General features: G+C 39.4%; 1 protein-coding gene across 2 annotated transcripts in view; it reads right to left on the minus strand.

The window, feature by feature from the left end:
- M1AP (meiosis 1 associated protein) overlaps positions 1–14258 on the minus strand; it is an 84144-nt gene that overhangs the window by 68979 nt on the left and 907 nt on the right. The window contains exons 1-2 of one of the 2 annotated variants that reach the window (XM_059188151.1): positions 12048–12111; positions 4095–4386 (exon numbers count right to left, since the gene is read on the minus strand). In XM_059188151.1, coding sequence (XP_059044134.1) covers positions 4095–4334 — 240 coding nt within the window. In that variant the 5' untranslated portion in view covers positions 4335–4386; positions 12048–12111. Of the gene's footprint in view, positions 1–4094; positions 4387–12047; positions 12112–14258 lie in introns of those variants that run through there. The other variant, XM_059188150.1, reaches the window with a different exon arrangement.

Here is a 14258-nt window from a genome sequence, read left to right on the forward strand (position 1 = left end):
CTCATACAGGATTCAGTAAAGTCGCAGGATATAAAATCAATGCACAGAAATCAGTTGCATTTCTATACACTGATGATGAGACAGAAGAAAGAGAAAGTAAGGAGTTGATCCCATTTACAGTTGCACCAAAAACCATAAGATACCTAGGAAAAATCTAACTAAAGATATAAAGGATCTATACTCAGAAAACTATAGAATACTCATGAAAGAAATTGACGAAGACACAAAGAAACAGAAAAAATTTCCATGCTCATGGGTTAGAAGAACAAATATTGTGAAAATGTCTATGCTACCTCGAGCAAGCTACACATTCAGTGCAATCTCTATCAAAATACCATCAACTTTTCCCACAGAAAAGGAAAAAATAGTCTTAAAATTTGTGTGGAACCAGAAAAGACCCTGAATAGCCAGAGGAATGTTGAAAAAGAAAACTGAAGCTGATGGCATCACAACTCCGGACTTTAACCTCTACTACTAGACTGTAATCATCAATACAGCATGGTTCTGGCATAAAAACAGACACATAAATCAATGGAGCAGAATAGAGAACTCATAAATGACTCTCAACTCTATGGTCAACTAATCTTCAACAAAGCAGGAAAGAATATCCAATGGAAAAAAGACAAGTCTCTTCAACAAATGGTGTTGGGAAAATCAGAAACCACATGCAGAAGAATGAAACTGGATCATTTCCTTATACCATACACACAAAAAAAGACTCAAAATGGATAAAAGGTCTAAATGTGAGATAGGAATTCATCAAAATCCTTGAGGAGCACACACGCAGCATCCTCTTCACCCTTGGCTGCAGCAGCTTCTTCCTAGACACAACACCAAAAGCAAGGGAAGCAAGGGCAAAAATTAACTATTTGGACTTCATCAAGATAAAAAAGCTTTTGCACAGCAAAGGAAACAGTCAACAAAACCAAAAGATACTTGATAGAATGGGAGAACTTATTCACAAATGACGTACCAGATAAAGGGTTAGTATCCAAAATTTATTTATTTATAAAGATTTTATGTATTCACTTATTTGCCAGAGAAAGAGAGAGAGAGAGAGAGAAAGAGAGCACAAGCAGGGGGAGTGGCAGGCAGAGGGAGAGGGAGAAGCGGGCTCCCTGCTGAGCAAGGATCCTGATGTGGGACTCTATCCCAGGACCCATGAATCATGACCTGAGCGGAAGGTAGATGCTTAACCAACTGAGCCACCCTGGGATCCCAGTATCCAAAATTTATAGAGAACTTATCAAACTCAACACCCAAGGAACAAATAATCCAATCAAGAAAAGGACAGAAGACATGAACAGACATTTTCTACAAAAAAGATATTCAAATGGCCAAAAGACACATGAAAAAGTGCTCAACATCACTCAGCATTGGAAAAACACAAATCAAAACCATAATAAGATACTACCTCACACCAGTCACAATGGCTAAAATTTAGTCAGGAAACAACAGATGTTCGTAAGGATGTGGAGGAAGGGGAACCCTCCTACACTGTGGATGGGAATAAAAGCTGGTGCAGCCACTTTAAAAAACAGTATGGAGACTCCTCAAAAAGTTGAAAATAGAGCTACCCTATGACCCAGAAATTGCACTACAGGGTATTTAACCCAAAGATACAAATGAGTCATCCAAAGGGGCACCTGCACCCCAATATATTGTGGGTATGTCCACAATAGTCAAACTATGGAAAGAGCCCAGATATCCAATGACAGATGAATGGATAAAGAGGATGTAGTATGTGTGTATATATACACACACACACATACCACATCTATATATATATGTATATACATATATATATACACACACATATATGTGTGTGCATACATATATACACAGATACATACATTGGAATAATTATGCAGCCATCAAAAATAAAATCTAGCTATTTGCAACAACGTGGATGGAACTAGAGGGTATTATGCTAAGTGAAGTAAGTCAATCAGAGAAAGACAATTATATGATATCAATGATAAGTGGGATTTGAGCAACAAGGCAGAGGATCATAGGGGAAGAGAGGAAAATAAAAAAAGAGAAGGAGACAAATCATAAGAGACTCACTCTCAGGAAACAAACTGAGGTTGCTGGAGTGGAAGAGGGTGGGCGGGATGGGGTAGCTGGGTGATGGACACTGGGGAGGGTATGTGTTGTGGTGAGCACTGTGTATTGCATAACACTGATGAATCACAGACCTGTATCCCTGAAACAAATAATACATTACAGGTTAATAAAAAAAAAAAAAAAAGTGCTGGCTTTCCGCTAGGCCTTCATTGACATCACCCTGCCTTGGAGGTAAAAAGGTACCTCATGTGGAGGCCGCTTTTGGGTGACAGGCTTGAGCAATGGAATATAAAGTGAGGCAAAAGGGCCCACACTGATCCCAACCCTTGGCTGAATACAGGCAGGTCTATCAGGAGATCCACCTCAAAATATCCATAGGCCATAACTGACAAATGGGCTACTTACAACTAGGCACAGTTACCAAAAACAGGAAAATTTAATACCACACCATACCTCCTCACCTTCCTGCTTTAAGTCTAGTCCCACTCACTGCCTTCTTGCTGAAGTCTCTCCTTTTCTGTCCTGCTCCCCGATCCCTTGCGGACATATTCAATAAACTTCTATCTCCTTTGTTCTGTCTCCGGTGAATCCTTTCACAGCCCATGCCCACTTCCATCCTCACCACCCATGCCCACTTCCACCCCATAGGTTTGCTTCACATTTGGGGGTCCCCATACGACTGAGACAGACACCACACCTTACTGCAGCTCCCAAGGGCCTCCAATCCGTCTCCTCAGACAACACCTCTACAGGGAGGGGGGGGGGGGAGATATCCAGTTAATGTTGGTAGGTGGGTTGGAGTCTAGGCTCTGTTGTTGTTTCCATAGACCCTAGAGGGAGGAGGTCTTATTCCCACCAGGTAGAGATAAAAGTTGTGATTTTCCACTAGGCCTTCTCTGACTATCCCAGCAGCAATGGTGACCTTAGGAAAAGGATGCACTAGAACCTCTAAAGTCTTTCCCATCCCTGTGATTCTGAACTTTATATAAGTGAAGATTTGCATTTAAAAAATATTTTTTAGTGATTTCTTTGAGGAGGAGGAGAGACAGTTGTCTGAAAAAGCTTCATAAAAGCACCCCCCAACCCTGGGCCCAGCATTTGCCTTCTGAAATCTTGGAGGGTTTTTCACCTGAATCCTATAGGGAACTGTAGAGTAAATACTTTCATGTGTCTTCATAGTTAGACTTTCTGATCAAAGAAAGCTAGAAATTCGGTTAAAGGAAAAGTCTTGTAAATTAAAAGGTGATGTACTAGCCAGAGACCTCTGAAGACACTTGACTTAGTTCCCTGTATTTGCTTTTCAAAGGGGGATGAAAGGAGTAGGTTGCTTACATTCCAAAGGACTGTAAATGCCAAGGTTTCTCTCCATCTAAGGAGTGGAACAGGGCAAGATGTGACCTATTTTTACTCTCAGATTAATAATTATGGAGTTCCTCTTCTGCAGTATAAACTGTGGTGTCTCTCTCAATCAGATGGGGGTCCCCAAATATAAGGACGACAATCAGGTGGAAGCCAAGCCTGACACTCAGGTGAGGCAGACAAAGGAGACAGAATTTTATTGAATACACCCAAAAGGAAGCAGTGGGCAGGACTGCAAAGGAGAGACTGCCTGCATGGAGGCAGTGACTGGGGCTGTACTTAAAGTGGGAAGGTGAGAATGTATGGGGAACGTTGGAATCTTCCCTTTTTTGGTAGCTGTGTCTGGTTAAGTAGCCCATTGGTCAATTAGGTCTTATGGATATTTTTGAGGTGGGTTGTTTGATGGGCTTGTCTGTTTTCAGCCAGGTGGTGGCTATGGGCCCTTCTGCCTTCATCAACTTTCCATTGCTCAAGCCTGTGGCCTAAAAGCAGCCTCTACATAAACCCTTCGTGTGCAGGATGACATCTGTCTCTCCTGCATTGCCTGTGGGGTATTGGGCATGAGGTATGAGCATAGTTATTATTGTAAGTAATAATAACTGTGATCTCTGCCCCACAAACCTCATTTTTATTTTCAGGATAAAATGATCAGATATAGATATACTCACCACAAAGGGAAGGATACACTCGTGCTGATTTTGTACCACGTATAAGCTGAAGAGGGACATGCGGCTGGGGCCCATCAAGCTGCAGGCTAGAGAGAAAAAGTTCTGCAGAGCCTCACAGAGGTTGGAGCAGGTGTCAGCCCAGGATGGTAGAGCAATCTGCACAATGAGAAGCCTTGGAGGTTGCTGGTACATCTGCGTGGGAGTGGTGGGTCCTTTACCAGTGCTTCGCCCATGATACATGGTAACCAGACCAGAGGTGGAACTGCAGCCGCTACCTGGATATTCTCTATACCTACAAGGAAGAAAGAGAAATCACTGGCTTTCATAAAACTGAATTATGCTTGGTTGAAATGATGAACATAGGCTTAGTGAACTGAGTCTAGAAAGGAGTCAGACTGGGTACTAACTCAGGTTCTCTGCCCCATCTTAACAGCTCCCAAGGGATCTCCATATTTACCTGTAATGTAAGGCTGAGAGTGCTTGCAGATGCTGAGTGGAACTAAACAAAAAGAGACACAAAGGCTAAATTACAGCCTCAAAGTATATGCTCTCATTAACTTTATTTCTTTTTTTAAAAATTTTTTCAATTTATTTATTTTCAGAAAAACAGTATTCATTGTTTATTCACCACACCCAGTGCTCCATGCAATCCGTGCCCTCTATAATACCCACCACCTGGTACCCCAACCTCCCACACCCCCGCCACTTCAAACCCCTCAGATTGTTTTTCAGAGTCCATAGTCTCTCGTGATTCACCTCCCGTCCAATTTACCCCAACTCCCTTCTCCTCTCTAACAATCCTTCAACGGACGAATGGATAAGGAAGATGTGGTCCATATACACTATGGAATATTATGCCTCCATCAGAAAGGATGAATACCCAACTTTTGTAGCAACATGGACGGGACTGGAAGAGATTATGCTGAGTGAAATAAGTCAAGCAGAGAGAGTCAATTAACTTTATTTCTTTTTCAGGATTTATTGTACTGTATTCTATAATTTGTTTCTACAACTGCCTCTCCCACTACATTGTGAGCTTCCCAAGACTAGAGAACTTGTCTTGTCAACTTTATCTACCAATGTTTAGCACAGTGTTTATTTGGTACATAGTAATTCTTAAACATAAAAATATGACCAAGTTTTCTCCCACAAGATCCATTCAAGACCCTTTATGACTTGACCTTCAGCCTTACTTAAGGCTATTCACCATAAGCTTTTCATTGACTAAAACCGAATATACCATTCATTTCAGTGTGTTTGCTCATACTGTTTTCTCTATCTCCAACACCCTTGTTTTCTTTCTTTCTGGCTATTCACATCTATCCCCAGGGCTGAGACTTGAAAAGGAGAACAATGAAAACATAGAACCATATTAGGACTGAGAAGGGGACATCTGTATGTATTGGTAAATGCTGTAAATTGTAAATGGAAAGGGTTATGGAGAGATGTAATTTACAACTTTATGCCAATAAATTTGATAAAGTAGAAAAATCACTGTAAGAGTATATCTAACCAATACTAGATCAAAAAGAACATTTAAAAACCTAAATAGTTGTAACTATTGAAGAAATTTAATTGGTAGTCAAGTATCTCCCCACAAAGTAAACTACAGGGCTGCATGATTCCACTGAAGAGTTCAATCAAATTTTCGAAGACCAAGAATTGCAATGTTAAACAAAGTCTTTCAGAGAATAGGAGAATTACCACTCTATTAGTTTTACTAGGTTAACATAACCTTTGCTACCATAATCAGATAAGAATATTATAAGGTTGTTGGGCAACCTCATCGACAAACCTAGATGTAAAACTCCTGAACAAATACAAACAAATTGAAAACAGCAATACATAAAAGAAGTAATACATCATGACCAAGTTGGGTTTACTGCAAAAACAAAACGTTGATATAAAGTTAAACAGTCACTGTAATTCATCACATTAAAAGATTACATAAGAAAAATGATATGCTCATCTCATTAGATGCAGAAAAAATTTTGTCAAAACTTAACACTCATGCGTGATAAAGATTCAAACCAGGAACAGATGATAGAAATAATCTCATAAATATGTTCACAAAAATCTAAAGCAAGTATCTTTTGGGGAGGAGTGGTAGAGGGAGAGAGAGAATCTTAAGCAGGATCCACACCTAGAGCAGAGCCCCACACGGGGCTTAATCTCACAACCCTGAGATCATGACCTGAGCAGAAATCAAGAGTCGGATGCTTAACTGATTGAACTACCCAGGTGCCCCCAAAGCAAATATCATTCTTAATGGTGATGTTGAAAGTTTCCATCCAAGACAAGAGGACTGCTCTCATTACTTCTATTCAACACTGTAGTGAAGGTAGCAATAAGGCAAGATAAGTAAATATAATGCATTGCAGTGGAAGGAAGAAACTGTTATTGTCTGTAAATGATATGATTATATATATGGAAAATCTAAAAGAATATACAATTTTATAATTTTTCCCAAAGGTCTCATCTTTTGTTAAAATTTTTGTCTTAGATACTTATGTTTTTGTAGCTTAAAAAGTTGTCTTTATTGGTTTTTTACTGCCTCACCGAGAGAGCTTATTTTTTTAATGTTAATTTACATCACCTCTTTTTAAATTTCATTTTTAGTTTGTTGCTAATATATAAAAATAAAATTGATTTTTATATATTTTGTATTTCACAAACTTGCTGTATTCTCTAATTATAATAATTTATCTGTAAATCCTTTTGGATTTTTTGTCCATAATCATATAACCTGTGAATAATGACATGTACTAGGACACATGAACAAAGTCAGATCATAGCAGCAAAAGGCTATTCATAACAGTCTTGTTCACAATTACTGCAAACTGCAAACAACACAAATGTCAATCCAGATTAGAATGGATAAATTCTGGTATATTTACACATATAGCAATAAAAATGAATGAAACATGGGCACCTGGGTGGCTCAGTCAGTTAAGCAGCTGCCTTTGGCTCAGGTCATGGTCCCAGGGTCCACATCAGACTCCCTGCTCAGTAGTGACCCTGCTTCTCCCTTTCCCTCTGCCTGTACTCTGTCTACTTGTGCTCTCTCTTTATTGCTCTGTCAAATAAATAAATAAATAAAACCTTAAAAAAGATGAAAGTAGTTACATCTAATAACATGGATGACTCTAAGAAACATAAGCAAGACACAAAGAATACATATAGTACAATTCCACTTACATAGATTTTAAAAATAAGCACAAATAGCTATATTATTTAGAGATACATACATAATAGTTAAACTGTTTTTAAAAATCAAGGAAATAACTATCATAAAATTAGGATAGTAATTTTCTCTAGAAAAGAAGGGGAGCATCAAGATGAGAAGGGAAAAAGAGGAGGTTTTGGGGGACTGTCAATGTTCTACTTTGACCTTGTGATTACCTAAGTGCTCACTTTATAATTATTAAGCTCTAAGTTCATATTTTTATGAAATATTCTCTATATATGTTATATTTAATCATAAAATATTTCAAAAAGAACATTAGGATGATCATAAAAGAAAACATTTTCTTCAAAGATTTTATTCATTCATTTTTGAGAGAGAGAAAGAGCACACGTGCACACATGAGTGGGGAGAGGGGCAGAAAGAGAGGGAGAAGCAGACTCCCGGCTGAGCAGAGAGCCCGATGCAGGGCTCGATCTCAGGACCCTGGGATCATGACCTTAGCTGAAGACAGATGCTTAACTGACTGAGTACCCAAGTGCCCCGAAGAAAATATATTTTAGATTAAAAAAATCCTCTCTGGTAACTGAAATAATTCTATATAATTGCCTGTTAGCTAAAGAGTGCAAGGATAATAAAAACTTATTTGATTTCCCCAGGTCCAAGAAAAATATAATATTATTTATAATAATTTTCAGAAACACTTTGGAATTCAGGATCTTGAAAAGTGATCCAAGAATGCATAGATAAATGTGTTCCTCAAAATTAATCTGTGAAGTTATTCCCCTTCAAACTTTCCTTTTTGGTTAGTGGAAATCAGCATCTGTTCATTCAGCAATTTTTTATTGGGCTCCAATTATGTACTGGGTACAAGTGAACAAATAAGTGAATGAATATGCTAATCAATTAAAAGTAATTTTGAACTAGAAATCCAAATCAATGACTAATGTATTCAACAAGAAGCACATTGTATCTTTTTACTGTATTTTTAAATTAAGTGCATGGGATCAATGTAATGCTGAATTTGAGACTAGCACACAGATTCACATAGACAGGCACCTAGACAGTTATTATTTAATGTAGAATGAGCTTCTACTTTCCCTCCCCTTGCCATCTTCCCTCACATCTGAAGCTTTCGTCATTTTAGAGTATAGGCAGTTCTAAATTTGCATGGTTCCAATATATAAAAATCTCTTACTATAGTTTAATTAACACCAGTCCCCATCAACATAGTTCAAACTTTGGTTACCATGGAATATTAACTGTGAGTAACTACATAAAATATAAATCATAGCTAGCTCTTTAGTCCACAAATCACTACAGAAGTAACAGATGCTCATCATGATCAGTGATCAATTATGTCACTTTTTTCAGAGTTTGTCAGTGACTGGTCCCTGCAGATGCTTATTCAGTTTAAGCACAGATAACAAAATGTGTAGTTGTTTTACCCTGTCTGCTAGTGGTAAGCCCATGTGACATTTTACAAAAAAGGATAATTTAAAGAGGAAATTGGCCAAAATTGGCCGTTTCAAGATGAAAGTACAGCAAATGAATGACACGTGGTAATGCTAAAAAGTCAAAGTTGAACATAAATGGAGTTACAGAAGAAAAAGCTGATTGTGAGAATGCTAACAATGCCACCATTTAATAGACTCTAGATAAGCAGCTAGAGGACTTTGTGAAGGTGAACTTAACATAAATGGGGAAAGTGGTTGTGACAAAAAGTATGAAGATGGCCCAGAGAAAGTGTCACCAGCAAAAAAACAAAAAACAAAACAAAACAAATCTTCATATTAAAGAAACTCTTGGAGCTATTTTACAAAATTCAAAGCACAAAGGATATAATGTTGGAAGTGGATCCAAACTTAGAGAGGAGTATGACAATTAGCTAAGGCATAGAAAAGATGCTTGCTCAATCATAAATTATACCACGAGAAGAAGACAAGCACAGGGTTGTCCAAACTATTCCTGGTAAGTTTTTTTTAACACAGAAATAGAACATTCTGATATCCAATATTTCCAGTGTTTTAAATTACATTATGTTGAATAGATACTAGTTTTAGTATTTTTTCCCACTTATAGCTGATAGTAAGACAGATTTTAACATTTTGACAATTTGAATGGTCCTGGAACAAATCTAACTTTCCCCCATTGATTGTTAAGATCACTTTGAACGGTTTCAGCTTGCACAAGTCATTTTTAGATCTCACATTGTGTGCAATTCCAAGACTGTAATTCAAATGAAGTAAGAGACAGTTCTATTCCCTCTACTCTCAGACATGATCAATTCATGCATCTGATGCATCTGGGCATAAGGTTAAGCAGGATCTGCCTATTTTTGATCCTGTACTCATCATTTTTGTTCAAACACCCACTTATTGGTGTCTCTCTGCAAACTGGTTAAACCTGGAACTGGGCCTTGAACCACCGAAAGCCATCAAGTTACTCCCTTACTGAAAACCCTTCAATACCATAATCCCAATTACATTGGGAACAAAATTCTTATCCTGGCTCTGAAGTTCTCCATGTATCTCCCTCCCAAATGTCCACCCTCATGCCATGCCATCCCCTGCCCAGCCCTCTCCCACCCTAACCCCCCCAAGGCACCTTTCAGGTCCACAAACGCGTGGGCCTCCCATTGTGGTTCCTGCAGCTGCTGAAAGTTTTTTTCTATCATTACCCTTCTTAACCCTACTCATCCTTTAGGTCTCTGACTTTAGGCCTTTATAGGTTAGGGCCCCTTTACGTTCCCTCACAAAAGAGCCTTTATATATATACTATGTATTTGTAAATTCTGTAAATTGTAAATGGAAAGGGTTATGGAGAGATGTAATTTACAACTTTATGCCAATAAATTTGATAAAGTAGAAAAGTCACTGTAAGAATATATCTAACCAATACTAAACCAAAAAGAACATTAAAAAACCTAAATAGTTGTAACTATTGAAGAAATTTAATTGGTAGTCAAGTTCTCCCCACAAAGTAAACTACAGGGCTGCATGATTCCACTGAAGAGTTCAATCAAATTTTCGAAGACCAAGAATTGCAATGTTAAACAAAGTCTTTCAAAAAATAGGAGAATTACCACTCTATTAGTTTTACTAGGTTAACATAACCTTTGCTACCATAATCAGATAAGAATATTATAAGGTTGTTGGGCAACCTCATCGACAAACCTAGATGTAAAACTCCTGAACAAATACAAACAAATTGAAAACAGCAATACATAAAACAAGTAATACATCATGACCAAGTTGGGTTTACTACAAGAACAAAACGTTGATATAAAGTTAAACAGTCACTGTAATTCATCACATTAAAAGATTACATAAGAAAAATGATATGCTCATCTCATTAGATGCAGAAAAAATTTTGTTAAAACTTATTTTTTTTTAAAGATTTTATTTATTTATTTGACAGAGAGATCACAAGTAGGCAGAGAGGCAGGCAGAGAGAGAGAGGAGGAAGCAGGCTCCCTGCTGAGCAGAGAGCCCGATGCAGGACTGGATCCCAGGACCCTGAGATCATGACCTGAGCTGAAGGCAGCGGCTTACCCCACTGAGCCACCCAGACGCCCAAACTTTTGTTAAAACTTAACACTCATGCGTGATAAAGATTCAAACCAGGAACAGATGATAGAAATAATCTCATAAATATGTTCACAAAAATCTAAAGCAAGTATCTTTTGGGGAGGAGTGGTAGAGGGAGAGAGAGAATCTTAAGCAGGATCCACACCTAGAGCAGAGCCCCACACGGGGCTTAATCTCACAACCCTGAGATCATGACCTGAGCAGAAATCAAGAGTCGGATGCTTAACTGATTGAACTACCCAGGTGCCCCCAAAGCAAATATCATTCTTAATGGTGATGTTGAAAGTTTCCATCCAAGACAAGAGGACTGCTCTCATTACTTCTATTCAACACTGTAGTGAAGGTAGCAATAAGGCAAGATAAGTAAATATAATGCATTGCAGTGGAAGGAAGAAACTGTTATTGTCTGTAAATGATATGATTATATATATGGAAAATCTAAAAGAATATACAATTTTATAATTTTTCCCAAAGGTCTCATCTTTTGTTAAAATTTTTGTCTTAGATACTTATGTTTTTGTAGCTTAAAAAGTTGTCTTTATTGGTTTTTTTACTACCTCACAGCAGTATACATAGTATATATACTATGCCTTTATAGCTCTTATGACCCAGTGTCTGAAAAATGATTCAAGGGTTCTCCCTCCTGCAGGGCCGCATTAAAATTTCTTGAATCCTAAGCACTTTCGCCTTCGTGAGGCACTTCTTCATAAAAATAAATAAATAAATAAAAATTAACTAACAGAAATAGAAAAAAATCAAAACAGGTTTTTTGACCCTAAAGGGCCACTGTTTTCTTGACTTTACAAGAGGTTCAAACATTGTCGGCTCCCCCACAAAGCGTCGAGGGGCCTAGGCACCGCGCCCACTGTGCAGGCGGATTGGCAGTCCAGCCCCCAGGCCTGGGAGCACCCGCCCAGTCGAGGTGGCGTCCAGGTCCTCCGACACGTGAGTGGAGAGGCAGCCTCTGGGCCCACAATGGGCGTTGGTGCTGCCCCGGCCGGGACCGCCAAAACCTGCCTGAGGGTGGCTCAAGCTCAGCCTAGGCCCACCCTGCGAGGCGCTCTTCCCCCGCGCAGCCTCGGCGCCGTCCTCCCACTGAGGCCCTCAGTCCTCCTCTGCCCAGAGGTAGGGAAGAGTGAGGGTGTTCCCACTTCCTTGGGAAGACAGAGGCCCCATTACCTGGTCCTCCTGGCTCTCGAAGCTTGCCTGCGCCACGCCAGGTGAGGAGGGCAGCGACTGCGCAGTGCGGCTAGCTGCGCGCGCAGCCTCAGGGGCCGCCTCAGGGTCTACCTCAGGACCACAGTCTCCCCAGTCCTTGGGCTCCAGGCAAATGGCTCTACTTTGGCCCTGAGGTAGAGTTTTGGATCTCTGTTGAGAATGCTATGCTAAACTTGATACTTCCTTGTTAGCTAACTTCTACCCTCAGTTAAATATTCCAGTAACGCCCCTCCGCCCCCTCCCCCACATGCCAGTGGCATTCCCACTGTGTCCTTAGCTTTAACCTTTCTCTTCCACATCATTCATTCACTTAGTCACTCTTTTATCCAATAAACACCTGTTGAGGGCAAACTACGTGTCAGGCACTGTGCTAGGCTTGCGGTTTAGTGGACACACTATGGTCCCTGCCCTGATGGAGTTTAGTCTACTCTCAAGAAGCTCTTTCAGGTCTTCAAACCTCTACATTCCAAGAGGGTCTGCCCCCTCTCTACTCACGCTCATTCTCATTTGCTTGCTGTTGATTCTTACAGTACCTTTGACAAAATCCAGTGGAGATAGGAGTGTCCTGGTAGTTTGCTATATCAATCTCAAACGTCTATTTTCCCTTGTAGACTAAGCAATTTGAAATCGGGAACCATGTTTTGTGTGTCTTTGCTCAGGGGCTATGCTACCCTTCTCTGTAGTGTCACTATTTTAGTTTATGTGCTGCCCAAGCGAGCAGTAGAAACTGTATCTTAATCTTCTTTTTACCTCTGGTACTTTAAAAATGCCTAGCACATAGTAGGTCCTCAATAACTAGTGAATGAACAAACCAGAATGGGCACTTTAGAGAGATTACCCTGATGGCAATCTGGAAAGGGAGAGATTGGAGGCAGGTTTTGTTGTGTTGTTTTTAAATGAAACTATTGCACAGTGTAGGTGAGCAATAATAAGGTCCTGAACTATGATGATAATGGAAAGAAAAAGACATATTTAAGTTATTTATGAAGCAGAATTAACAGGACATGATGACTGCTTACATGTGGACATGGTAGCCAGCCTCCAGGACGGACCCCTGCAATTCTTGTGTTCCACTTTTGTGTAGTCCTTACCCATAGTGCATCAGAGTTGTTCTGTGGGCTGACAGAATATTGCATAAGTTATTATATTTTACTTCTGAGAATAGACTATAAAATACATTGTGACTTTCACCCTTTTGGATCACTTGCTTAGAAGAAGTAACACTATATTCTGAGGACGTTCCAACAACCCCATGGAGAGGTCCATATGGAAAGGAATTGAGACTTACTGCCAATAGCCACTATCAATTTACCAGGCATGGAATTAAGCCATCCTGGAAGTGGATCATCCAGCCCTAGTCAAACATTCATGTGACTGTAGCCCCATCCAATATCAGGACTACAGTTCTTTTTTTTTTTTTTTTTTTAAATTTTAAGATTTTATTTACTTATTTGTCAGCGAGAAAGAGATAGAAAGAGCACACAAGCAGGGAAAGTGGCAGGCAGAGGGAGAAGCAGGCTCCCTGCTGATCAAGAAGCTCCAGGCAGGACTGGATCCCAGTCCCCCAGGATCATGACCTGAGCTGAAGGCAGATGCTTAACCAATGGAGCCATCCAGGCATCCCAGGCCTATAATCTCTTGAGAGATTGGGAGCTAGACAACTCAGCTAAGTTATTGTTGAGTTCCTGACACAGGTAAACTGTCAGAGATAATAAATATTTATTGTTTTAAACCACTAAATTTTGATGTTAATTTGTTACATTTGTTATTTAGCCTAGATAACCAAAGATTATCTAGGGAATGAAAGAGGAGAAAGAAAAGACTACCTGCAAAGCTATAAATTGGAGTACTAAGTACTTGAAGAAGGAATAGGAAGGATTGGGATGAGATAGTGATTATTTTCAGGCTCGTGTTTGTCTTGTCTGTAGGATTCCCAAGCGGATATATCCATATTAGTCTTTGTCCCTTGCTCTCAAAGGCCTACTCATCCTTAAACACTTAGTTCAGATGTCACTTCTGTGAAACCTTTCTGATTCGCTCAGGCAAAACCTAAATCTTCTGAGCATTTATTTAACGTTATTATAGCAAACTTAAATCGCTTTGCATTGCAATTATCTATTTGCAGTTATTTGTTAAATGCTTGCTAAAATAATGCTTTTGAGAAATTTGGTG

The sequence above is a fragment of the Mustela lutreola genome, chromosome 9 (genome assembly GCF_030435805.1).
Source record: "Mustela lutreola isolate mMusLut2 chromosome 9, mMusLut2.pri, whole genome shotgun sequence".
Classification (NCBI taxonomy): domain Eukaryota; kingdom Metazoa; phylum Chordata; class Mammalia; order Carnivora; family Mustelidae; genus Mustela; species Mustela lutreola.